Here is a 25,571-nt window from a genome sequence, read left to right on the forward strand (position 1 = left end):
ACTGCCTGAGGAAGTCAAGGATATGTGGCATCAGGATAAAGTGGACATACCAATTATACTATCAACTACAGGAGTCATACCACACAATATCCACCAGTACATCAATGCAATACAGCTACATCCAAACTTATATATATACAACTACAGAATTACGTAATTATTGATACATGTTCAATTACCCGAAAGTTCCTAAGTGCAATATAACATATACCGTGCAGTTAAAAGGAATTGTACTTCCAGTCGTAAAAGGCGACGAAAAGAACAAACCACTAATGGGGCTAACCCCCTTTTAGTGTGATTAGTTGGTTCAGGACAAAACTAATGAAGCCTCGGACAAGCGCTATCACGGTTGGGGACGACGCTTGAACCCTATGCCCGTCCACATTGGTAACGACACTGCTAGCCACACAGAAAATGATAAAGGTGTTTTGCAGGCTATGCTTCCTGCAACCACTCTAGAAGGAAAACAAATACAGAGGATGATATGGGCAGATGAAGTTAACCGACAGCTCATGTTCTGTTATTACCAAGCAACAAACATAGGAACGAACACAACTGGATACAGATCACAAGTATACACAACACTTTTTACCAGATACCCAGGATTAAAATTTTTAACAGAACAGCGAATAGCTGATCAGACCCGTGTAATAATAAAAAATAACAGGACACTCCAGTCAGAATTAGAAAACATCAAACAAAAAGTGCAACAAATACTAGAACAAAATAATGTGCAATCAGAAGAAGAAAATACAGTAATGGACTCAAATATCCCAGAGCAAACAAACAAAGAACACCACGCATCAATTAAACAGAGGAAAACGAAATCTTAAGACGGCCACCAGAACAACCACAAATAGAACATGTAATGACACACGTTAGATATGGAAGAAAAATTTCAGCTAACATATATAAAATACAATGACACGAATACAGATATTAGACCATTGTTCCATAGACCACTAAATAACCCACAAGTTGAAACAACAACAACTATCAACAGTCATACACAACAAAATAAATGAAAATACAACTATGGAAGAGTTAAAACTACTGGTTTATATAGGAGCACTCAATATACTAAATACACATACTAAGCAGAGATCAGAACCAACAAACACACAGAAGAAATCCACAAAACCAGTATGGCAACACAAGCTACAGATCAGAATAGAAAAACTGAGGAGACACATCGGACAGCTAACACAATTTGTAAGAAATGAAATATCAGACAAAAAACGAAAAAGGTTAGGTAAAATCTCACAACAAGAAGAGAGAGCAATTAGATGAAAAGAAGCAGAAATTACAAGTATTGGCCAAACGATGTAGAAGATACAAAAAAAGTGAAAATAGAAGGAATCAAAACCTAACTTTAAACACAAACCAAAAGAAATTTTACCAGACAATAGATAACACACACATTAAAATAGACAATCCAAAAACATAAAACATAAGACATGGGACACTTCTGGAGCAACGTATGGTCAAACCCGGTACAACATAACAGGCATGCACGGTGGATACAAGCAGGGGCGGGCACACATTGTTACGGGACTCGCAGTACGTGCAAAATTTTAGTCTGTCTTCTTATACTGTTAATTTAACGCTGCTGCTTGATAGTTGCTCTCATATAAACCGTCCAGTCACACTGCGATCACCTGTCAAAATCCTCAATAACAGCTTTCTTCAGCGGAACCTCTGCGAAACGTTCAGGAAGAGTGTCAGGTTATGGAAGGTACCAACAGGAATGTGGAGCCATGCCGACACCGCCAGCTGAGCTAGGTTTTTCGGTTGAGAATCCAAGACGCGAACTGCCCGATCGGGGTGCTCCCACATACTCTCGATTGCATTTTAGTCCTGGATGTCTGGCAAACTCATTCCAGAGCTCTTTGAAACATACAGCTTCACTGCGAGCTGCGATGCATTGTCTTGCTCGTAGATGCCGTCGTGCCGAGGAAAAACAAACTGCATATAGAGGTGAATGTAATCCCCAAGGTTAGATGCGTACTTACGTTTATCCATTATGCGTACCAGAAGGACGAGATCACCCAGAGAAAGCTACTAAAATATTTACCAGACCATAATACTTCCTCCTGCAGCCTGAATCCCTCACAAGATCTCCGCAGGGTGTTTGCTTTGAGACGTACCACGCAGTAAATGCGAAAGGCCATCTGTCCGATGGAGCATGAAACATCATTCATCTGGAAAGGCCACTTCACGCCAAACACTGAACGTAGAGTTGCGGTGTTGGGATGCAAATTCCAGCCTTCATTGCCAATGAACAACAGTCAGCATGGGTACGTGAACCAGGTGCCTGATGTGGAGGCCCATGCACAGCAAAATTCGTTACATGGTTGTTAGGAAGACTGTTGGTAGCCCCTTGGTTCATCTGGACGGTCAATTGCTCAACAATTGCACGTCTATTCGCCTTACGCATCACCACAGTCATCGTTCACACTTATCTATGGCCCGTGGTGCACCGTAATTGCGTCATCGCCCGTTTTGGGTAGCACCATTTAACCAAGCACGGTGTACTTCAACCACGTCGGCAGGCGAACAGTTTAAAAATTTAAGACGTTCCGAAAATACTTCCACTCTTGGTCCCTAAACCAATGATCATACCCTTGCATGTCAGGTAAATTGCTATGTTTCGGCGTTTCGGCATTAGGACGTAGACTGCACTATTTTCCGCTCCACCCCCCCACCCTTCCCCCCCCCCCCCCCCCCCCCAATGCGCTTTATGCACCCTTCACTGCTAGTGCTGCCATCTGCCTTCTGAGTGGTTATTGCGCTTTGATGTCGAACGTAGGAGGTAGTCACATTAATGTAACTGCACCGTGTAGTTTCAAACACGCTTGTGAAACTTCCATCTTAATTTCTGAATAATGCTTGGGAACGCATCATACTACAGATTTATCTTCATATAAGTATGTACGAGAGTCCTAAATTGGCGATCCCCTGATGCCTCAGAACATGTCCTACCAACCGATCCCTTCTTCTCATTAAGTTGTGCCACAAACTCCTCCCCAATTCTATTCAGAACCTCCTAATGAGTTATGTGATCTACCCATCTAATCTTCAGCATTCTTCTGTAGCACCACGTTTCGAAACCTTCTATTCTCTTCTTGTCCAAACTATTTATCGTCCATGTTTCACTTCCATACATGGCTACACTCCATACAAATACTTTCAGAAACGACTTCCTGACACTTAAATCTGTACTCGATGTTAACAAATTCTTCAGAAACGCTTTCCGTGCAGTTGCCAGTCTACATTTTATATCCTCTCTACTTCGATCATCATCAGTTATCTTGCTCCCCAAATAACAAAACTCCTTTACTACTTCGTCTCATTTCCTAATCTAATTCCCTCAGCATCACCCGACTTAATTCGACTACATTCAATTATCCTCGTTTTGCTTTTGTTGATGTTCATCTTATAACTTCCTTTCATGACACTGTCCATTCCGTTTAACTGCTCTTCCAAGTCCTCTGCTGTCTTTGACAGAATTACAATGTCATCGGCGAACCTCAGTTTTTTATTTCGTCTCCATGGATTTTAATACCTACTCCAAATTTTTCTTTCGTTTCCTTTGCTGCTTGCTCAATATACAGATTGAATAACATTGGGGAGAGGCTACAACCCTGTCTCACTCCCTTCCCAACCACTTCTTCCTTTTCGTGCCCCTGAAGAAAAAAAATTCGTAATTTAATGTGTGTTGAAGTGAAAAGTACCAAACTGATGTTCGGTTGGCTTTATATGAGAGAGAGAGAGAGAGAGAGAGAGAGAGAGAGAGAGAGAGAGAGAAAATATGAATGAATTTGATGAACGTGTGCATGTTATAGGGCCACTGCGAGAAATTCGCCAAGGTATGCGGAGCAGACGGTGGGAGTGCGTCTGTGGGTCCAACGGCGCTGCTGGTGGAGCTGTCCCTGGCGCTGGTGGCAGTGCTGCACCCGGCATTGGCTCTGCTGTACCGGACGTGAGCTGGTGGCGCCCACCTGGACCTGTAGCCTACCCAACAACCTTAGCTGTCCTAGCGGCTGTACGGGCTTCACACGCCCTTTTCTCAGTCCTCCTCCGTAGAGACTGAATTCATGTATGCGGCGAACTTTTAAATGGTCCCACTTCGGTTTCATACTGTCCGTCTTCGATGATTTTTATTTTCTTTTTGCAAAAATGTTTCCTATCGTTTTGGATTGCTCAAGACTAAGAGATTTATCGAATACTATGTGTGGCTATTTCTGCATAATCGATCGTCCTAAAATAACTTACACTCTTTCGTACCAAAGTACTCTTAGTGTTTAAAGACTCGTAGGTTAGGTATATCAGAAAAGTATTACATTTCACCTGCATCGTCCTTAACTGTGATAAATACTGGTGGTTCGACTGATCGTTGACTGAACTAAACTGTGAAGACAACAAAATACTCGATAGGCGTTTGCTGTAAGCTACAGGGAATGGTGTGTGTGTGTGTGTGTGTGTGTGTGTGTGTGTGTGTGTGTGTGTGTGTGTGTGTGTGTGTCACAGTGTTATCAGTTCGCTTGATGTACACGTTAAGTAGCTATCGTTCCTCGTCTGTTATGGTTAGACTGTTTTTTTCTTAAAAGTAGCACTGTCATCCATTGCACGGTATAGCTTCCGAAAGTGCACGCAACCACATTTGTAGATAGGAAAACTGGCTGCAATGGTGGCGGCTTTTAAATCGCATTACGGAATGCAGTAAAGGATTGTCACAAACAATTCCTTTTCCTCACATTCAAGAAAAGATTTTATGTTTTAGAAAATCAATTTGTACATATGTGTTAAGTTATTGTTTTCAACTGTATAGTTGACGGCTAGTAATAAGTAGAGTGCACCTAATTACTGTTAGTGGTAAATACCTCTTTTTATTGTTAACTGTTGTTCTTGTGGATGTATTTACTGTCGTAGCGAAAATATATATGATTGGAAAGTATTAAAGAATATTGTGCTGAAAATTTGTTCATTATACTTTCCTATGACTCCTTATTATCCTGTTAAATGTTACATCCTTATCATCTTTTACTGACAATGTGTTTTAGTTGGTTTCGTGTGCTGCACACCAAATCCCAGAATGTATTGCAAGAAAGTTTCTAAGGGTCTGCACAGTGTATTTTCCCAGGAACGTATCATGAATACATTGCCATTCATTTCTTATATTTAACTGTACAGCTGTTTGCGTGTGATTGAGTCCTGTGCACACCATCAATGGTTGTTCCATGGGTTCCTGTATGATGGAGCACCATAATTTCAGTGTTTCGCTTACTCTTGTCGGAAGCATGCTAAATATACACAAATATATACATTACACAACCACCATAGTTCTGCGTATATAAATTACAAAAAAAAGACAAAGGAGTTGACCAAATCTACATCCAGATAACATTTCTACAGAACCCGAGCCACACCTCGGGCAATGTTACTGACAAGCAATACATCTTGTTCTATGCATGAGAACTGGCAGCATTGGCATATATCGCAGGTTGCTCTGGGCCACACTTGCATTTACTGTCCTGTGAAGCCCCATAACTTAAGCGATGACTTAGCCCTGCCGACACAAGTTCCCATTCGTGTAAGGATCTTCCAAATTTCCCAGTCCTTGTTGTAGCGAGCCAGAAGGTGCCCACGTGGAACTGTTTATACCTGGGTACTACTGACCGTCCTTTACGGAGAATGCGGAAGGTTGTGCACGACTTGGATGCTTTGTACTTCATCCGCGTCCTCAATTTTTTTTTCTTGTTAAAAGTGCAGTGTGCATTACTCCCATTGCAATAAGACGTAAGCTGATTGTCAAAATCTATTATTCATTTCAGGACGTGAAATAGAATTGTACCACTTGCGTCAGTGTTCGACAGTCATTGCTTCGAAGATATCAAGTATTTAACGAGGCTAAGGACACCTGCTGAGAATTTATTTGAAAATGCCTTTAATAAAGTGTAATTTTGAACTATTCATGCTTCAAGATGTGGCTTATCATCGGAAGCCTTCTTTTAGTCAAGTTGAGCTATTAATGTTTTTCCTCAATTTCTGTACCTCATTATTCGATCTACATACCTAATCTTCAGTAATCTTCTATAGCACCGCATTTCAAAAGTTTATATTCCCTTCTTGTTTGATTCTCTTATTGTCAACGTTTCACTTCCGTTCAAAGCTATACCCAAGACAAATACCTGCAGAAAATGCTTCCTAACACTTAAATTGATATTAGATGTTAACAAATTTCCATTTTTCATAAGTGCATTTCTTACAATAGCCAGTCTGCATTTTATATCCTACACACTCTGGCCATTGTCAGCAATTTCACTGCCCAAATAGCAAATCTCGTCTCCGACTTTGTGTGTCAATTCCTAATATATTCAGCTCAGCATTTCCTCATTTAATTCGACTACATTACATCAATTTTGTTGTACTATTTTCACTTTCTGATCTCTAATCAAGGTGCTATCCAGTCCCTTATAATCGTACGTTAGATTTCGTGTGTGCAGCGGCAGGAACCCTGTTCCTTCACATGATATATATTCCTGCATTTTCCAAGTGAGCCTACAGACTGAAATCTGCGTCACTCACTCCGTGATTTTTAATCCCGCGGACCATGTCACTGCGCATCCGACCACGGATACAAAAGTACCAAAGAAGTCGTTCGGTGTCAGGAAACTGTGCTTAAATTTAATCTGTAGTTATACTGTTGATCTATGATGGAATTCCTGTGTACCATTAGGAACTGTACTGTTGCGACGTCATTGAGACTTTATTGCTTCCTTCATAACTGTCTGAAAAACACCAGGTCCGCGTTAGAATTTCGACATTGTCGTATAGCACAGTGTGACTGGTGTCTATATAGTGCCGACATATTGGGCTGTAAGAATCAGGTGTACCTCTAGTGGAGCATAAAGTTACCTTCGATGGAAAAAGCTGCTGCATTTGGTGGAAGGCGAAGAAAACACATTTGTACTTGGTGATGGTCCTACCTATTTATGACGACAGGCTTCCCACATATGGCAGGAAAACCATGGAGTTAAGTCTCTCTCTTGGTCATCTCCCTCATTCTGTAAGTAAACCCTAGGTTTTACCCACTGTGCCTTTACGTATGTTTCGGAGAGCGCCTGGCTCCTTCAAAAAACTTCATTTAAGTGTAGAATCTCACCCTGCGGACTGCTCTCATCAGCGAAACTACATGCGCTGTGAAGTTCTGAGGACACCCATCGTCTGGGAAGGGTAGTGGCAACTATTTTCATGTAAATGCAAGTCTGTGTGGTTCGGCTTCGAACAGACATGATGTCCCAAGACGCCATCATCTTTCCGGCACACCAAAACATCCAAAAATGACATCACTCGTTTTTGGGCTCCGTTGTAAACTGAATATTTCCATGGACGGTATTTAGGTGGTTTAAAAATTCCTGTACTTCGTCTTCACGATGGTGAGACACTACAAATATGTCACCGTCTTTTCAATACAATGTGGGTTTTAAATTAGCAGATTACAGCTAGTTTTCTTCGAAGTTCTCCATAAACAAACTGGCTACAAGCGCCTACCCATGGAGACACCATCTGTATGATAAAGGAATTCGTCATTTAATAAAACTCGTCAGAACATATTTGAACACCTGATTTATGGACTCCCAAAAATCCGTAAAATGTTCCTATGCAACATCGTTATTATGAAATTTTTCAGGGGCTTATCCATAAGGTAGATATTTGTTCTGTGCAAACGTGTTTAAACGCCTTGTTGTTATTGACTAATGAAATGTTTACTTATGGCGTACTCTAGGAAAAGGAGCTGGAGTCAGATAGTTTGAAATGCACAGTATACTGGAGATAGTTTGACGAAACATTTATAGTGCGGCCCATGGTGAGAATAAATAAATTTTTAGTAATTTAGATTTTGGGAACAAAATATCTGAAATACATATGTTTCAACTGATAGGGACACAGAAATAATGAAAGTTAGAGACCAATAGAATGAAACAAAACAAAATTAGTGAAAAGATGGGTCTAAGAGTCGTCAGGCGCTTTTCCTCTGGTATTTCGGTTGATAACTGCATTTTCATTTCTGCGATGTGTAGCTGGAGTCATCGCAAACAAATACTGCTCATGACGTCCCTCATGTGACTCCCAGCCTCGACGGACTTTAACGCCCATAACCCCCTGTGGGGTAGCGCCGCGATTACTGGCCGGGGTAGAGATGTCGAGACTCTTCTCTCGCAGCTTGACCTCTGCCTCTTAAACACGGGAGAGCCGACACATTTCAGCGTCGTCCATGGCACATTTTCGGCCATCGACCTTTCTATCTGCAGCCCCGGACTTTCACCATCCATCCACTGGAGTGTCCATGACGACTTATGTGGTAGTGACCATTTCCCCATCTTTCTGTCACTACCACAGCGTCACTCTTCTGAACGCCCCTCCAGATAGGCTCTGAATAAGGCTGATTGGGGCTTGTTCTCCTCTCTCGCCTCTATCGCACCTCCTTCCCCTGACACCATTGATGCGGTGGTTCAGTCGGTCACCACCGGCATCGTTTCTGCGGCGGCATCTGCGATTCCCTGTTCATCCGGGTCCCCTCGGAGGAGGACTGTGCCTTGGTGGGCGCCCGAGATCGCAGAGGCGATTAGAGATCGCCGGCGGGCTCTTCAACGCCATAAGCGGCACCCGTCCTTGGAGAACCTCATCGTTTTTAAACAGCTCCGTACCCGTGCCCGACGCCTTATTCGCCAACGGAAGCAGGAGTGCTGGGAACCGTACGTTTCTACCATTGGCGTCCGTACCTCTGCATCGCAGGTTTGGGCTAAGATTAGGCGACTCCATGGCTATCGGCCGCCTGTCTCTGTCCCTGGGCTTTCGCTGAATGGAGTGGTGTGTACTGACTCCGACACGATTGCGGACCGGTTAGCAGCGCATTTTGCTCAGTGTTCCGCATCTACGAATTACCCACTGGCCTTCCGCTCCCGGAAAGAGCGGTTGGAAAGTTGGAGGCTTTCCTTTCACACGCGCCACGCGGAGTGGTACAATGCTCCTTTCAGCGACTGGGAATTCCAGAGTGCCCTATCTGCTTGCCCTGATACGGCTCCTGGGCCAGACCGCATCCACAGCCAGATGCTGAAACACCTCTGTGAATTGCAAGCGACGCCTCCTAGATGTTTTCAACCGCATCTGGGTTGAGGGTGTGTTCCCGTCTCAATGGCGAGAAAGCATCGTCCTCCCCGTGTTGAAACCTGGCAAGAACCCGCTGGAGGTGGACAGCTACCGCCCCATAAGCCTCACCAACGTTCTTTGCAAGTTGCTAGAACGTATGGTGAGCCGGAGGTTGAGTTGGCTCCTCGAGTCTCGAGGCCTTCTGGCTCCGTCTCAGGGTGGGTTCCGCAAAGGCCGCTCTGCCGTCGATAATCTGGTCTCCCTAGAGTCTGCCGTCCGTACAGCCTTTGCACGCCGCCAACATCTGGTTGCCGTCTTCTTCGACATGCGGAAGGCGTACGATACGACTTGGCGATATCACATCCTGGCCACACTTCATGGGTGGGGTCTTAGGGGCCCGCTCCCGATTTTTATTCAGAATTTTCTGTCGTCTCGTTCCTTCCGCGTGCAAGTTGCTGCGTCCCATAGTTCCTCCCGGGTCCAGGAGAACGGGGTCCCACAGGGGTCTGTCCTCAGTGTCTCCCTGTTTTTAATTGCGATCAATGGGCTCGCTGAGGCGGTGGGATCGTCCGTCGCAGCTTCGTTGTATGCAGACGATTTCTGCCTCTACTACAGCTCCGCTAGCATTGCAGTTGCTGAGCGCCAGCTGCAGGGCGCTATCCGCAAGGCGCAGTCGTGGGCTGTAGCGCACGGCTTCCAGTTTTCGGCCGCTAAGACCTGCGTTGTGCATTTCTGCCGGCGTCGCACGGTTCACCCTGAGCCACGCCTTTACCTTGACGGTGAACCTCTTGCTGTGGTAGAGACGCATCGGTTCTTGGGACTGGTATTTGATGCCCGGTTGACTTGGCTGCCTCATATTAGGCAGCTTAAACAAACATGCTGGCGGCATTTAAACGCTCTCCGTTGCCTTAGCCACACCGGATGGGGTGCCGATCGGTCCACCCTTCTCCGGCTGTATCAAGCGCTGATCCAGTCCCGCCTTGATTATGGGTGTGTGGCTTATGGTTCGGCGTCGCCATCAGCGTTGCAATTGCTGGATCCCATCCATCACTGCGGGATCCGACTCGCCACAGGAGCATTTCGGACAAGCCCTGTTGACAGCTTACTTGTGGAGGCTGGTGTTCCTCCATTGCGGATCCGGCGCGACCGACTTCTGGCCGCTTATGCTGCCCACGTTTGTAGCTTGCCAGGGCATCCCAACTACCGTCTCCTGTTCCCGCACTCGATCGTCCATCTTCCAGACAGGCGGCCCCGGTCGGGGTGTACGATTGCGGTTCGCATCCGGGCTCTACTGTGTGGGATTGAGTTTTTTCCTCTCCCGCCTGTTTTCCGGGCCAATCTCCGTCTGCCCCCTTGGTGTGTGCGCCGACCATGCATTCGGCTGGATTTGGCACAGGGTCCGAAAGACTCGGTCCCTCCTCCGGCCCTCCGCCGCCGCTTTGTTGCTCTCCTTGCCGAGTTTCCCGGATCTGCCGTGACCTATACCGACGGTTCGATGGTCTCTGGTCGCACTGGTTACGCTCTTACTCTAGAGGATCATTGTGAGCAACGGTCGCTGGCACCCGGGAACAGTGTATACACTGCCGAGTTGGTTGCCATCTATCGCGCCCTAGAGTATATCCGCTCCCGCTCAGGTGAGTCCTTTGTCATCTGTAGTGACTCCCTGAGTGGTTTACGAGCTCTTGACCAGTGCTTTCCTCGTTCCCGTCTGGTGATGGCCATCCACGAGTCGCTCCATGCTCTTGCCCGTTGCGGCCGCTCCGTGGTCTTTGTTTGGACCCCAGGTCATGTCGGCATCCCGGGCAATGAGCGGGTTGACACGCTGGCTAAACAGGCAGTGAGTTCACCGGCTCTGGAACTCGGCCTTATGGAGTGTGATCTCCTGTCGCTTTTGCGCCAGAAAGTGCTTGGTGCATGGGGTGACGAGTGGCGCACCCTGCCCACGCCCAACAAACTTCGGGCGGTGAAGGAGACGACCCGTGTGTTGCGCTCCTCCATGCTGGCCTCTCGGAAGGACTCTGTCGTCCTCTGCCGGCTGCGCGTTGGCCACACGTGGCTGACGCACGGCCATTTGTTGCGCCGGGAGGACCCACCGCTATGTCGCTGCGGGGCAGCTCTGACGGTGGTCCACATTTTGGTGGACTGCCCGCTTTTAACAGGACTCAGGCAGACGTTTGCGCTGCCTGATACCCTCCCTGCCCTTTTATGTGATGACGATGCTATGGCGGACCTCGTGTTGAGTTTTATTCGGGCAGGGGGTTTTTATCGTATGATTTGAGTGTTTGTCCTTTTATTTCCTGTATTGACTTGGGCCTTTGGCCTGTGGTTTTAAACTGTGGGTTTTAATGTCATTTGGTGGTTGGCTTTTCCTTATTTTCATGGTCGGCCAACCACCTTCACACTCGGTGCGATTTTAGTTCCGTTTGTCTGGTCTTTGTCTGCCTTTCTTGTATTGTGTCGTCCCTTCTCTCAGTTCTCCGTTTTTAACGACTGACAGTTTTTATTTCGTGTGATTTTATCGTGGAACAAGGGACCGATGACCTTAGCAGTCTGGTCCCTTCAATCCCACACCCAACCAACCAGCCTCGACGGAAGTAGCTGGTTTATTTCCAGTTACAAACAAAATAATTTTTAAAACAGAATTTTTCGTGCTTATTCGGTAGAGTGGTCCCAGATTGCTCTAGTGCGGTATTTTTATCAGTATGTATTAACAGGGGCATTAAAACATGAATAACAAACTAGTACTGCAGACCTTCTTGGCCCACACTTAACAGCTGCCACCATGCAGCAGCAGCGCTGCTGGAGTACTGGTGTATTCTTGGTCTCTCTCTCTCTCTCTCTCTCTCTCTCTCTCTCTCTCTCTCTCTCTCTCTCTCTCTCTCTCTCTCTCTATCTCTCTCTCTCTCTCTCTCTCTCTCTCTACACATTAATAAAACAAATATCGCACTGGAGAAGACTGGGACCGCACTATCTAATGGGCATGTAAAATTGCGCTTTAAAAATATTTTTTTTGCAGTAGGGAAACTGTCGATTTCCGTCGACACTGGGAGTATCATGAGAGACTTGATGAGCAGTATTTGTTTGAGATGACTCCAACTATATATTGCAAACACGATATTGCAAACCTCTGCCGAAACACCAGAGATAAAGAAAAAAATGTCTCTGAGCACTATGGGACTTAACGTCTTAGGTCATCAGTCCCCTAGAACTTAGAACTATTTAAACCTAACTAACCTAAGGACATCACACACATTCATGCCCGAGGCAGGATTCGAACCTGCGACCGTAGCAGTCGCGCGGTTCCAGACTGTAGCGCCTAGAACCGCTCGTCCACTTACGGTCGGCAGAGACAGAGCCTGACTCCTCTTAGGAGAGGTATATTCCAAGGCGGCGAGGGGCGCACGAACTATATGTTCAAACACACAAACGTTGACTGCTGAACAGAGTGAATACGCTATGCTCTGACATCGGAGAGAGCCAATGAGGCGAAACGTAAGTTAGAAACGTGTCAAACATTTGAATTATAAATCTGACAACAAACAATAAAAATAATACATCAGCATCAGCATTAGCCGGCCGGGGTGGCCGAGCGGTTCTATGTGCTACAGTCTGGAATCGTGCGACCGCTACGGTCACAGGTTGGAATCCTGCCTCGGGCATGGATGTGTGTGGCGTCCTTAGGTTGGTTAGGTTTAAGTAGTTCTAAGTTCTAGGGGACTGATGACCTCAGATGTTGAGTCCCATAGTGCTCAGAGCCATTTGAACATCAGCATTAACTGCTATGAGTAGAAGTTAATCAGCAAAAATGATAAAAATATAGAAACCAATAACAATCGGTTATGGGAACAATAGGTGCCCAAAGTGGGAAGTATGTGGAAATACAAAACAAACAATAGGAACACGTTCGCAGGTAATATGATTGTCATGGAGGAGGCGTGAAGTTATCGAAGTTGTACATCCGCGGTAAGCAGGCAGTATACCAAAGGTGTAATGGCGACAGGCGGACGTTATCGGTCGCTATGGAGATTTGTGTGTGGTAATGCAGACGTCCCGCCTATGTTGTAGTGGCGACTCGGCCCGATGGACATATGAAGATCGGTGAAAAAAAAGCAAAGTATGCAGCTTTAAACGTATTTGACATGGAACCTCAAAGAAGAAAAAGTATACCAGCCGCCGAAATATACTACTTAAAAATAGTAGGCATGGAATTTCATCGCAGAAAAGATATACAAATGGCCAGAAATAACCAAAATGACCAGTAATTGGAAAATAGGTATAATTTCAAGCACGATATACAATCTATAGATCACGTAGCCAAACAATAAAATGAGGTAGAACCCAATAAGTAAAAAATATGCAAGATATACCATAAAGATAAAATAGGACAGTGAACAAGCTCAGGAATGTTCTGTAACAAGTCATCGAAAAGATCATAAGTTTCTCTCCAAAGTCCAGTTGCTCATGTTGTAAGGACGACTGGTTCTTGTCTTGTGCGAAACTCTAAATTTTCTCAAGGGTGACATGTATTCTCGGTTGCGAATACGAACAACCATTAGCTATATAAGAGAATTAAGACAGTGAAAATTTGTGTCGGACGTGGACTCGAACCCGCATTTCCCACTTTACGTGGGCAGTCGCCTTAACCGCTTTGGTTATTCTTGCCAGACCCAAACTCCCATATGTCGCTGTTCCTGCATCATACTTGTATTCGTACACACAGTACGTAATTTCCCTTTAGGGAAGGACAGTTTAATTGAACGGCACTGCCCGGTATAGGCGGATAAATACAATATTGTAATGCCTCTGGTGTTACGAATGACGTAGTGTACCTTCGAACAGTACACAAAATATTTAAATTATTTTGGACAGGCCCTTTAGAACGATTATTTTCCATAAGGTGTTGGCCAAATAATGATGTAATATAAGCAGTACCTGTAGCTATAAGCGCAGTGGTTAGCACACTGGACTCGCATTCGGGAGGACGACGGTTCAGTCCCGCGTCCGGCCATCCTGATTTAGGTTTTCCGTGATTTCCCTAAATCGCTTCAGGCAAACGCCCAGATGCTTTCTTAGAAAGGGCACGACAGATTTTCTTCCCCATTCTTCCCTAATCCGAGCTTGCGCTCCGTCTCTAATGACCTCGTTGTCGACGGGACGTTAAACAGTAATCTCCTCCTCCTGTAGCTATAAGAACAAATACTCAAATTCTGGTGTTTACGAAGTTTTTTGTGATGACTGCAACAGACAATACATCTGGCAAACTGGTAGTAATTTCATTATCCGTTTTGGAGAACACACAACAGGCACAACTATTCTGCTTCAGGAATTTTTTACACAAGACGATGCAATTGGGCCATACATAAAATGACTGTGGTTACGTTTGGTTTCAGCTGATTGAAGTACACGTAGAGTAAGGGCTATGTTGGCTAGTGCGGCATCTCTTCAGTAACTACATGCTTGTGTGACCTCTCCACAAATACCTCGCCTCTGTGGATGCACCTATGGTAGGGCTATCTGTATCGTTTAGGCCTGCAAGCCACCCTACCTCGCAAGGTCCATAGGTCTTTGGGGGAACGCGTGAGGGGTTAATAGAACAACGTATAGTAGCGAGTAGTTAATATAAAACTGTTTTCGATGGATCAGTGATACGATGAATTATCTCCAGTATGTAGTAATTATACACGTTGTTCTACCACATTCAGATGGTTCATTATTTTTGAGGAATTCTCACATCTGTCGCGGTTAGAGGCGCCATATCACTAATTGCGCGGCCCTTCTCGCCGGAGGTTCGAGTCCTCCCTCGGGCACGGGTGTGTGTGTTGTTCTTAGCATAAGTTAGTTTAAGTCGTGTGTAAGTCTAGGGAGCGATGACCTCAGCAGTTTGGTCCCATAGGAATTCACATTTGAACTTTTTTTTTCACATCTGTCGGTACTCATTTTGCAAGTATCTATCAAAGTGAAATATTTGTTCGTGGTGGGTACTACTGACAATTGAGTCTCTTAGAATTTTATCCAGGAGGAAAAATTGTAGATGTGATAATAACAAGAACTTCGAGGAAGGACTTCACTTTGGCAATAGTGAGCTTCTGGTGTGGATAGGCTTAATGTTAGATGGGTGTACGGTGATTGACAAATTTGTTGCTGATGTGAAGAATACCGTAAACGACGGTAGGTAATGAGATAAGATACTACAACCACATGTTACTTTTCAGAGGTGCAGAGGGTTCAGAATTTCTCGTTATGGACAATATTGCGCGTCTGCTCAGCTGGTTGAAACTCTTGCATTTAATCCTTTAGAGCATGTCCATTTCAGAGATGCACCGGGGTAAATTAATTTTAGCCTATCGGCTGACACGGAGGATTCTTTGATAACCACTCTGCTTCTTGACAATGAAATCGACTGTCAATACAGCTCATGTGCCACTACGTAGGGACGGTGAAAAGGATGAGGTCATCAGTCCCCTAGAACTTAGACCTACTTAAACCTAAATAACCTAAGGGCATCACACACATCCATGCCCGAGGCAGCATTCTCACCTGCGACCGTAGCAGCCGAGGGGTTCCGGACTACAGCGCCTAGAACCGCACGGCCACCGCGGCCGGCATCAGTTGAATAGGTCTTGATTGCATAATATTACTACAGATTATCTATAGAAGAATGGGATATCTTTTATAAGCCGACCTGGGAAAGGATTAATTTGGGTTCCAGAAGAAATGAACACTCGAGGCGATACTGACACTACGATTTACCCTAAAACTGGTCATCAAACCGCGGCCCGTGTTAATGCAGCCCGCGGCTCTCAGGCGTATTGTATAGAAATGTGCATATACACTCCTGGAAATGGAAAAAAGAAGACATTGACACCGGTGTGTCAGACCCACCATACTTGCTCCGGACACTGCGAGAGGGCTGTACAAGCAATGATCACACACACGGCACAGCGGACACACCAGGAACCGCGGTGTTGGCCGTCGAATGGCGCTAGCTGCGCAGCATTTGTGCACCGCCGCCGTCAGTGTCAGCCAGTTTGCCGTGGCATACGGAGCTCCATCGCAGTCTTTAACACTGGTAGCATGCCGCGACAGCGTGGACGTGAACCGTATGTGCAGTTGACGGACTTTGAGCGAGGGCGTATAGTGGGCCGGGTGGACGTACCGCCGAATTGCTCAACACGTGGGGCGTGAGGTCTCCACAGTACATCGATGTTGTCGCCAGTGGTCGGCGGAAGGTGCACGTGCCCGTCGACCTGGGACCGGACCGCAGCGACGCACGGATGCACGCCAAGACCGTAGGATCCTACGCAGTGCCGTAGGGGACGGCACCGCCACTTCCCAGCAAATTAGGGACACTGTTGCTCCTGGGGTATCGGCGAGGACCATTCGCAACCGTCTCCATGAAGCTGGGCTACGGTCCCACACACCGTTAGGCCGTCTTCCACTCACGCCCCAACATCGTGCAGCCCGCCTCCAGTGGTGTCGCGACAGGCGTGAATGGAGGGACGAATGGAGACGTGTAGTCTTCAGCGATGAGAGTCGCTTCTGCCTTGGTGCCAATGATGGTCGTATGCGTGTTTGGCGCCGTGCAGGTGAGCATCACAATCAGGACTGCATACGACCGAGGCACACAGGGCCAACACCCGGCATCATGGTGTGGGGAGCGATCTCCTACACTGGCCGTACACCTCTGGTGATCGTCGAGGGGACACTGAATAGTGCACGGTACATCCAAACCGTCATCGAACCCATCGTTCTACCATTCCTAGACCGGCAAGGGAACTTGCTGTTCCAACAGGACAATGCACGTCCGCATGTATCCCGTGCCACCCAACGTGCTCTAGAAGGTGTAAGTCAACTACCCTGGCCAGCAAGATCTCCGGATCTGTCCCCCATTGAGCATGTTTGGGACTGGATGAAGCGTCGTCTCACGCAGTCTGCACGTCCAGCACGAACGCTGGTCCAACTGAGGCGCCAGGTGGAAATGGCATGGCAAGCCGTTCCACAGGACTACATCCAGCATCTCTAGGATCGTCTCCATGGGAGAATAGCAGCCTGCATTGCTGCGAAAGGTGGATATACACTGTAGTAGTGCCGACATTGTGCATGCTCTGTTGCCTGTGTCTATGTGCCTGTGGTTCTGTCAGTGTGATCATGTGATGTATCTGACCCCAGGAATGTGTCAATAAAGTTTCCCCTTCCTGGGACAATGAATTCACTGTGTTCTTATTTCAATTTCCAGGAGTGTAGTTACTAACAGACGAACACAAAATGTCCTCAGTTGATGTTAAGAGATTCTTAAGAGTGTAGTTTTGCTTTTCAGTAACAAAAACTCTCAGACAACAATATTTTAAGATGTGCTCATTTTTTGGCGTTTGTGAATTCTGCCGTGAGCTACGTAAGATGGGCCGCTTACCGCAGGGGCGAAGGGCTAAGTTGCGTGGGTACTGAGCGGTTAGAGGATGAGAGAGAGGAGGAATATTTCATTAATTGTCTTCTGACTATTCGCGGGCGTGCGTGGCTCATACCGGTCAGCTGCTATGGTATAAACTTCAAACAGAAATAGCATAGATTTGAGAGTGCTCATATACTCGGGTCCTTCAAATGCGGTAGATATTTGTAGCAAATAGTTTGAAATTAAATTAAGGCTGTTGCAATACAGCGCAATGAATAGAAAAGAAAACAGTGACATTCAAACATTTAGTGAGATGTCTCATATTCCATAATCATTGAAAAATGAATACTATTACTGTTATTAATGAATTAATCATCCGCCAACTCAACACACGCCACCACTTCGTCAGGTAATTACAGTGCTACAATTCTGGGTTGGTTGAGGGTTGCAGCAGACTGAAAAACAATTAACTGGAATTAACTCCTTACAAATCTGAACTTACCGAAATAAATTACAGGGAGTGAATATTAACTACAATTTTTACTGAAACACGGCTTTAGTTCTGAGAGCTGAAGGACGTAAAAGGTAGTAATTGAAACAGAAGTGAGACAAAGTTGTGGCTTATTCCTGATGTCATTCAGTCAGTAAATAGAGCATGCAGAAAGGGATATAAAGTTCAGGGATGAAAGAGAGAAATTGGTTTGCCGATGACAATGTAATTCTGTCAGAGGATTAATGGCTTGGAAGATGAGTTGAAAGGAATGGATAGTGTCTTGGAAAGAGATTATAAAGGTAAATGTCAAAAGTAAATCAGATGATTCCGAGAGAATTAGATCAAGAAATGAAACACTAAAAGTAGATGACTTTGATGAGATTTGCTATTTCGATAGGAAGGCAACTATGACAGAAGTAATGATATTAACTCCAGAGTGGAAAAATCCTTTAGAAAGTATTTGTACCTATTGTAACATCATATAGAAGTGAATAGATTTTGTAAGGCAGTGTTGGAGAAGAACGATATTTATTATGTGGCTAGATCGGATAACCAATGAAAGAGTGCTGAATTGAAACAGGAAGAAAACATCTTTATGGCGTAGGTTCATCAAAAGAGAAGTTGGTAGTGCACAATATGAGGCATCAAGGAATAGATAATATATATGCTAATGGAGGGGACAGGAGGGGGGAGAGGGGAAAAGGCCAAAATTTCACTACAGTAAGTAGGATCAAAAGCATGTCAGTTGCAATACTTCTTCAAACATGAGACTTTTGCGGGATAGGCTAGCATGGAGAACTGCATCAAGGGCTTCAAACTGAAGACTATTACTAATGTAGGGACCTACGTAGCTACGCAGATCAATTGTATCAGTTGCACGTTCTCCATAATATCAATGAAACACAGTTGATAAGGTTTTTTTGTATCATAAAAACGCGCCGACGAATAATAAGGGACACAAAAACATTGTAGATTCTGAGCACAATCCTTGTGTAAAACTGCGTACTGTAACCTACTCCCTTTGTTTTCGGCTTGCATTTCCTTAGGACTCTTCCAATGAATCTCAGTCTGGCAACTGCTTTACCGACGATCAACTTTATATGATCATTCCATTTTAAATCACTCCTAATGCGTACTCCCAGATAATTTATGGAATTAACTGCATCCAGTTGCTGACCTGCTATATTCTAGCTAAATGATAAGGGATCTTTCTTTCTATGTATTCGCAGCACATTACACTTGTCTCCATTGATATTCAATTGCCATTCCCTGCACCATGCGCCAATTCGCTGCAGATCCTCCTGCATTTCAGTACAATTTTCCATTGTTACAAACTCTCGATATACCACAGCATCATCCGCAAAAATCCTCAGTGAACTTACGATGTCATCCACAAGGTCATTTACGTATATTGTGAATAGCAACGGTCCTACGACACTCTCCTGCCGCAGACCTGCCGTAGACTTCTCTCCATTGAGAATGACATGCTGCGTTCTGTTATCTAGGAAATCTTCAATCCAATCACACAATTGGTCTGATAGTCATTATGCTCTTACTTTTTTCATTACACGACTGTGGGGAACTGTATCGAACGCATTGCGGAAGTCAAGAAACACGGCATCTACCTGGGAACCCGTGCCTATGGCCCTCTGAGTCTCGTGGACGAATAGCGCGAGCTGGGTTTCACACAATCGTCTTTTTCGAGACCCATGCTGATTCCTACAGAGTAGATTTCTAATCTCCAGAAAAGTCATTATACTCGAACATAATACGTGTTCCAAAATTCTACAACTGATCGACGTTAGAGATATAGGTCTATAGTTCTGCACATCTGTTTGACGTTCCTTCTTGAAAACGGGGATGACCTGTGCCCTTTTCCAATCCTTTGGAACGCTACGCTCTTCTAGAGCGCTACGGTACACCGCTGCAAGAAGGGGGCAGGTTCCTTCGCGTACTCTGTGTAAAATCGGACTGGTATCCTATCAGGTCCAGCGGCCTTTCCTCTTTTGAGCGATTTTAATTGTTTCTCTATCCCTCTGTCGTCTATTGCGTTGTCTACCATTTTGTCATATGTGCGACAATCTAGAGAAGAAACTACAGTGCAGTCTTCCTCTGTGAAACAGCTTTGGAAAATGACATTTAGTATTTCGGCCTTTAGTCTGTCATCCTCTGTTTCAGTACCATTTTGGTGACAGGGTGTCTGGACATTTTGTTTTGATCCACCTACTGCTTTGACATAAGACCAAAATTTCTTAGGATTTTCTGCCAAGTTAGTACATAGAACTTTACTTCCGAATTCATTGAACGCCTCTCGCATAGCCCTCCTCACACTACATTTCGCTTCGTGTAATTTTTGTTTGTCTGCAAGGCTTTGGCTATGTTTATGTTTGCTGTGAAGTTCCCTTTGCTTCCGTAACAGTTTTATAACTCGGTTGTTGTACCACGGTGGCTCTTTTCCATCTTTTACGATCTTGCTTGGTACATACTCATCTAACGCATAGTGTACGATTTTGAATTTTGTCCACTGATCCTCAACACTATCTGAAATCGAGAAAAAACTTTTGTGTTGAGCCATCAGGTACTCTGAAATCTGCTTTTTGTCACTTTTTCTAAACAGAAAAATCTACCTACCTTTTTTAATATTTGTATTTACGGCTGAAATCATCGATGCAGTAACCGCTTTATGATCGCTGATTCCCTGTTCTGGGTTAACTGTTTCAAATAGTTCGGGTCTGTTTGTCACCAGAAGGTCTAAAATGTTATCGCCACAAGTCGGTTCTCTGTTTAACTGCTCAAGGTAGTTTTCAGATAATGCACTTAAAACAAAATTTCACTGGATTCTTTCTCCCTGCCACCCGTTATAAACGTTTGAGTCTCCCAGTCTATATCCGGCAAATTAAAATCTCCACCCAGAACTATAACATGGTGGGAAATCTACTCGAAGTATTTTCCAAATTATTCTTCAGGTGCACAGCCACAACAGCTGCTGAGCCAGGGGGCCTATACAGACATCCAATTACCATGTCTGAGCCTGGTTTTACCGTGACCTTCACCCAAATTACTTCACATTTCGGATCTCCGTCAATTTCCTTCGATACTATTGCACTACTTATCGCTATGAACACGCCTCCCCCTTCACTGTCCAACCTGTCTCTGAGGTATACATTCCAATCTGAGTTTAGAATTTCATTACTGTTTACATCTGGTTTCAGCCAACTTTCTGTCCCTAGTACTACGTGGGCATTGTGACCGTTTATTAATGAGTGCAGTTCTGGGACCTTTCTATAGACGTTCCTGCAGTTTACTATTAGCACATTAATATTGTTATTCACTATTGCATTTTGCCTACTCCTACCTTGCCGCGTCTCAGGAGGCGTCTTATCGGGCCTAGGGAGGGAACTCTCTTACCTAAAAAACCCACATGTGCACCCATACTCCGCTACCCTTGTAGCTGCTTCCTGCGTGTAGTGCAGGCCTGACCTATTCAGCGAAACTCTACATTTCTCCACCCGATTGCGGAGGTCGAGAAATTTGCACCCCAGATCTCCGCAGAAACGTCTGAGCCTCTGGTTTAACCCTTCTCAGACGGATTGCCGGCGACCGCGTTTATGTCTAAGACTGTTGGTTCAATGTTTTGGCTTCAACAATGTCCTAGATATATCATCAATACAAACTCCAAAATCCTATTAAATGTTACGTTAGCATTACTATTTTGTTAATATAGGTTATTTCCAGCTGTTGATGACTAAAATTTTTCTTTTTCTTTACCAATTATTAAAAATAATATCACAATTTCTCAGTACAGTTCTTGGATGAAAAATGTTCATTAAATTACAGTCACATAAATTTTTCCACTACGCATTCTACAAAAATAGTTTCCAATCCACCGAATCTGCATTTAGCTTATGGTACAATATTTGTTGTTTCTCTAAATACTAAACTTTCTCGACTTAGTTTCCTCCTCAGTTGCTAATTTGTTTTGATCCTTTTTAATATAGGAGTCCTGATTGTTCGCTTCTCATGTCTTCAGTTAATTTCATTCTGCATTACTCTTATCATAAATTACTTAGCCGATTTATGCCAATATTAACATAATGCAATACACGCAAATGAAAATGCGTCTATTATTATGCCTTTACCATGCCTGTTATGAGTATCTAGTACTCTTGTACTGGCAAAACCCATTTAATTATGCTCCCATGTGTTAGACTGCAATATTTTGGGAACAACAGTCGCCTTTTTCATAGCCTTTATCCTGTTCCTTCATGAGGTTGGCTTGCTTTAATTATTGCATTTAGCAATGTTAGTGGCAGATAGTGGCGAGGGACCTATGCTGTGGCCCCCGTCACTTCCCCACTCCTCTCGTGTCATGTGAAAGTTCGTGAACTGTTTCTAAATATTTGTGAATCGTGTAACTGGGGTAGGACGTGCGTACCAGACCAGTATTCGATCATTCGTATGTGGGAAATCACCTGAATACCACGTCCAAACTGGTGACACACCAGTCATCCTGGTTAATTCACCAGGTGGATTCGATGTAAGGCCAGCATACCACCCAAATCTGCAAAAGTGGCGTGCTAATGTACGTGGCTATTTGGGCGGGTTTTAAGAATAAGAGTGCTTTATGACAAACGCCCAGATTTGTTTCCTTCCTACTACGTGGTATCTGTGTCTTTGGAATGCGCACAGTGTATCTTATGTCTTTTTATCAATCACCATGTTCTTCCTTCCCCATTTTAACAGTCCAGTCATAAAGCTAATAGTTAAATCCTCTTTCTCACTGTCAACCGATATATTTTAAACAGTTATGTCCAAATTCTACAAATAAAAAGGGGACAGTGATACTGATACAGAACATATCCTCGGCCACATAATGTAAGCTATTTTTCTGAGCATTACTGTAGATCCTTTGGATGTAGGGGAATTGATGAAGTAGAGATACCGCCGAAGGACGCCTGCAGCAATAACACTGCGAAACATTGTGTCAATCCTTTACCTGCTGTTATCTCTGCAGAGTCAGGGAATCCTGTGCAGTTACGAGAAAGAGAGACTGAAAGAGAAATGTAAGGAGTCGCAGATAGTCAAACCAATAACCAGCCATGGACAACCATTCTCCAGTTACCGAAACGGGATGAAGTCGCTCTCACTGTCCTCTCTGAAGGACATACTACTCCTAAATACTTTTTAAAATGCATTTGTTTTTCTTAACACAGCTCAGTGGTAAATTTAACGGTTATGAGACGAATATTATGCATTAGAAAGAAAAATTGTATTGTTTGAACTATTCCTTAAATTTATGGTTGAAGATTTTAATATGTTTGCAGAGAGACTGACTTGTCTCGTATCTTGATACACTCATGTTCTGATTAAGCATTCGTGTGATATCGTACTTTGTTATATATCTTAGAAAATTTAACTTATTTTAGCATTGCAACAACACTATTAGTTTACTGGTAGCTGTGCTCCCGAAAGACCTAAAACACTCTCAGCCCCCTCCTGGCTCACAAAATATTACTTCATGCAAACAATCAATTGACAGGAATGTTCTTGATCCATTATGTGCTATAATTTTGTGTTAACAGAGCTAATTTGGTCATTACGACTGTACTAGGCACGGCGCTGCCTGAGATCTACCAAACAACGAACAGCCAGTTTTAGACTGGATCAGATGTTGTGTCTCTTCTGTAGACCCATGGTGAGGTAATCCGCAGGTTGTAGAACATGCGAGAGTAACATAATATACTGCTTGAATACTGCTCAGCAGTGTGGGATCGGTACCAGATAGGGTTGATAGAAGAGAGAGAGAAGTTCCAACGGAGAGCAGCGCGCTTCGTTACAGGATCATTTAGTAATCGCGAAAGCGCTACGGAGGTGATAAACTCCAGTGGAAGACTCTGCAGGAGAGACGCTCAGTAGCTCGGTATGAGCTTTTTGTTGAAGTTTCGAGAACATACCGTCACCGAGGAGTCAAGCAGTATATTGCTCCCTCCTACGTATATCTCGCGAAAAGACCATGAGGATAAAATCAGAGGGATTAGAGCCCACACAGAGGCATACCGACAATCCTTCTTTCCACGAACAATACGAGACTGGAATAGAAGGGAGAACCGATAGAGGTACTCAAGGTACCCTCCGCCAAACACGTCAGGTGGCTTGCGGAGTATGGATGTAGATGTAGATGTAGACTAAGTCGGAGTCGTTCAGTTAAGGTGGCCAATATAACGAGCCACCCCTCAGAATTCTGTCTGGCCATATGCACGATTTGGCAACGCCGTAGGATGCAGAAGTGCATGAAGAAAGTGGTGTCATTCTTCGCGAGCTGCTACAGATCTATATGTTCTCGTGGTCTTGTGGTAAATGCCGCGCAATGCAGATATAAAATCTTTTTTTATGTGTCTGCTTAAGTTACATCTGATGGAACCTCAAAGATAATTCGCTTCACTGTCTAACGCACCAAACAGCTAGTGGCTGCGTCAAGCTCTGAACAGATCACGCTCGAGACTTTCCTCTCGCTACAACGGCCACTGGACACTGGCCCCCAGCCATACGCCATCCGCCGCCTACGCCAGACGCTGTCCAACCAGGCGAAGGCGGCACGGGGATATGAGTACATTATCAACTGTCATTTTCTTTTTTATAGTTCTAGTATTTATCTTGCAGTTACATAATGGATTTTGCATGCTTGAAATTTGTGAACGTTGTTCAAGAGTTGTAAAGGAAAGTTGCAAGTGAAAAAAGTCTATATTTTGCGAAATATTATTCACTGTGGGTTTAAAGGATTGGCAGAGACAACGAAGTCAGCTCGGAATCTTTGAATTGTGTATGAAGTGAGTGCTTTTGGGAATACGCGTCAGAAAGAGATTTTCTTGTTTCAAGAAAGATCGTTCTGACATGAACGATTTCCCACATTCAGGAAGACTCAATGACAGGCATAAGTGATGAACTGCGACCATTTAAACATCGTGCGACATTTTCATTTACAAGGCAGGGTTCAGAAGTTGGGAGTAGTATTGCATGCCCTAATTCAATGTAACAAAAGTCAAAGAGATATCTTTTTGTAACAGTGTAACGAAAAAAAAAAACATACAAAACCGTGTCACGTGTTGCTACTATAAGATAATTCCCTCTGATGATTTCTCCGGCCGGAGTGGCCGTGCGGGTCTAGGCGCTACAGTCTAGAGCCGAGCGACCACTACGGTCGCAGGTTCGAATCCTTCCTTGGGCATGGATGTGTGTGGTTTCCTTAGGTTAGTTAGGTTTAATTAGTTCTAAGTTAAGTTTAGAAGTTAAGTCGCATAGTGCTCAGAGCCATTTGAACCATTCTGATGATTTCACGGAGAAAACTATCCAGGACTTTGTTCAAAAATTCCTCTCTCATGCAGTTACTCTAGTGCTCTTATACTCTCAGATTTATTCCGTTCTCGCTCCTTTCCGAATAACCGTCAACAGAATATCTTTCTGGACAAAAATACACTTCAAACCTGGTTTGACGACATCTTTAACTCAGACTCAGTAGAATTCTACAGGTGTGGAATC

At 44.5% G+C, this 25,571-nt stretch overlaps 1 protein-coding gene across 1 annotated transcript in view; it reads left to right on the forward strand.

Moving 5' to 3' along the window:
• LOC126299062 (uncharacterized) overlaps positions 1–4,979 on the forward strand; it is a 166,594-nt gene extending 161,615 nt beyond the window's left edge. Inside the window, exon 6 of the mRNA XM_049990733.1 lies at positions 3,846–4,979. Coding sequence (XP_049846690.1) covers positions 3,846–3,986 — 141 coding nt within the window. The 3' untranslated portion in view covers positions 3,987–4,979. The remainder of the gene's footprint in view (positions 1–3,845) is intronic.
• The last annotated feature ends 20,592 nt before the right edge of the window (positions 4,980–25,571 follow it).

The sequence above is a fragment of the Schistocerca gregaria genome, chromosome X (assembly GCF_023897955.1).
Source record: "Schistocerca gregaria isolate iqSchGreg1 chromosome X, iqSchGreg1.2, whole genome shotgun sequence".
NCBI lineage: Eukaryota > Metazoa > Arthropoda > Insecta > Orthoptera > Acrididae > Schistocerca > Schistocerca gregaria.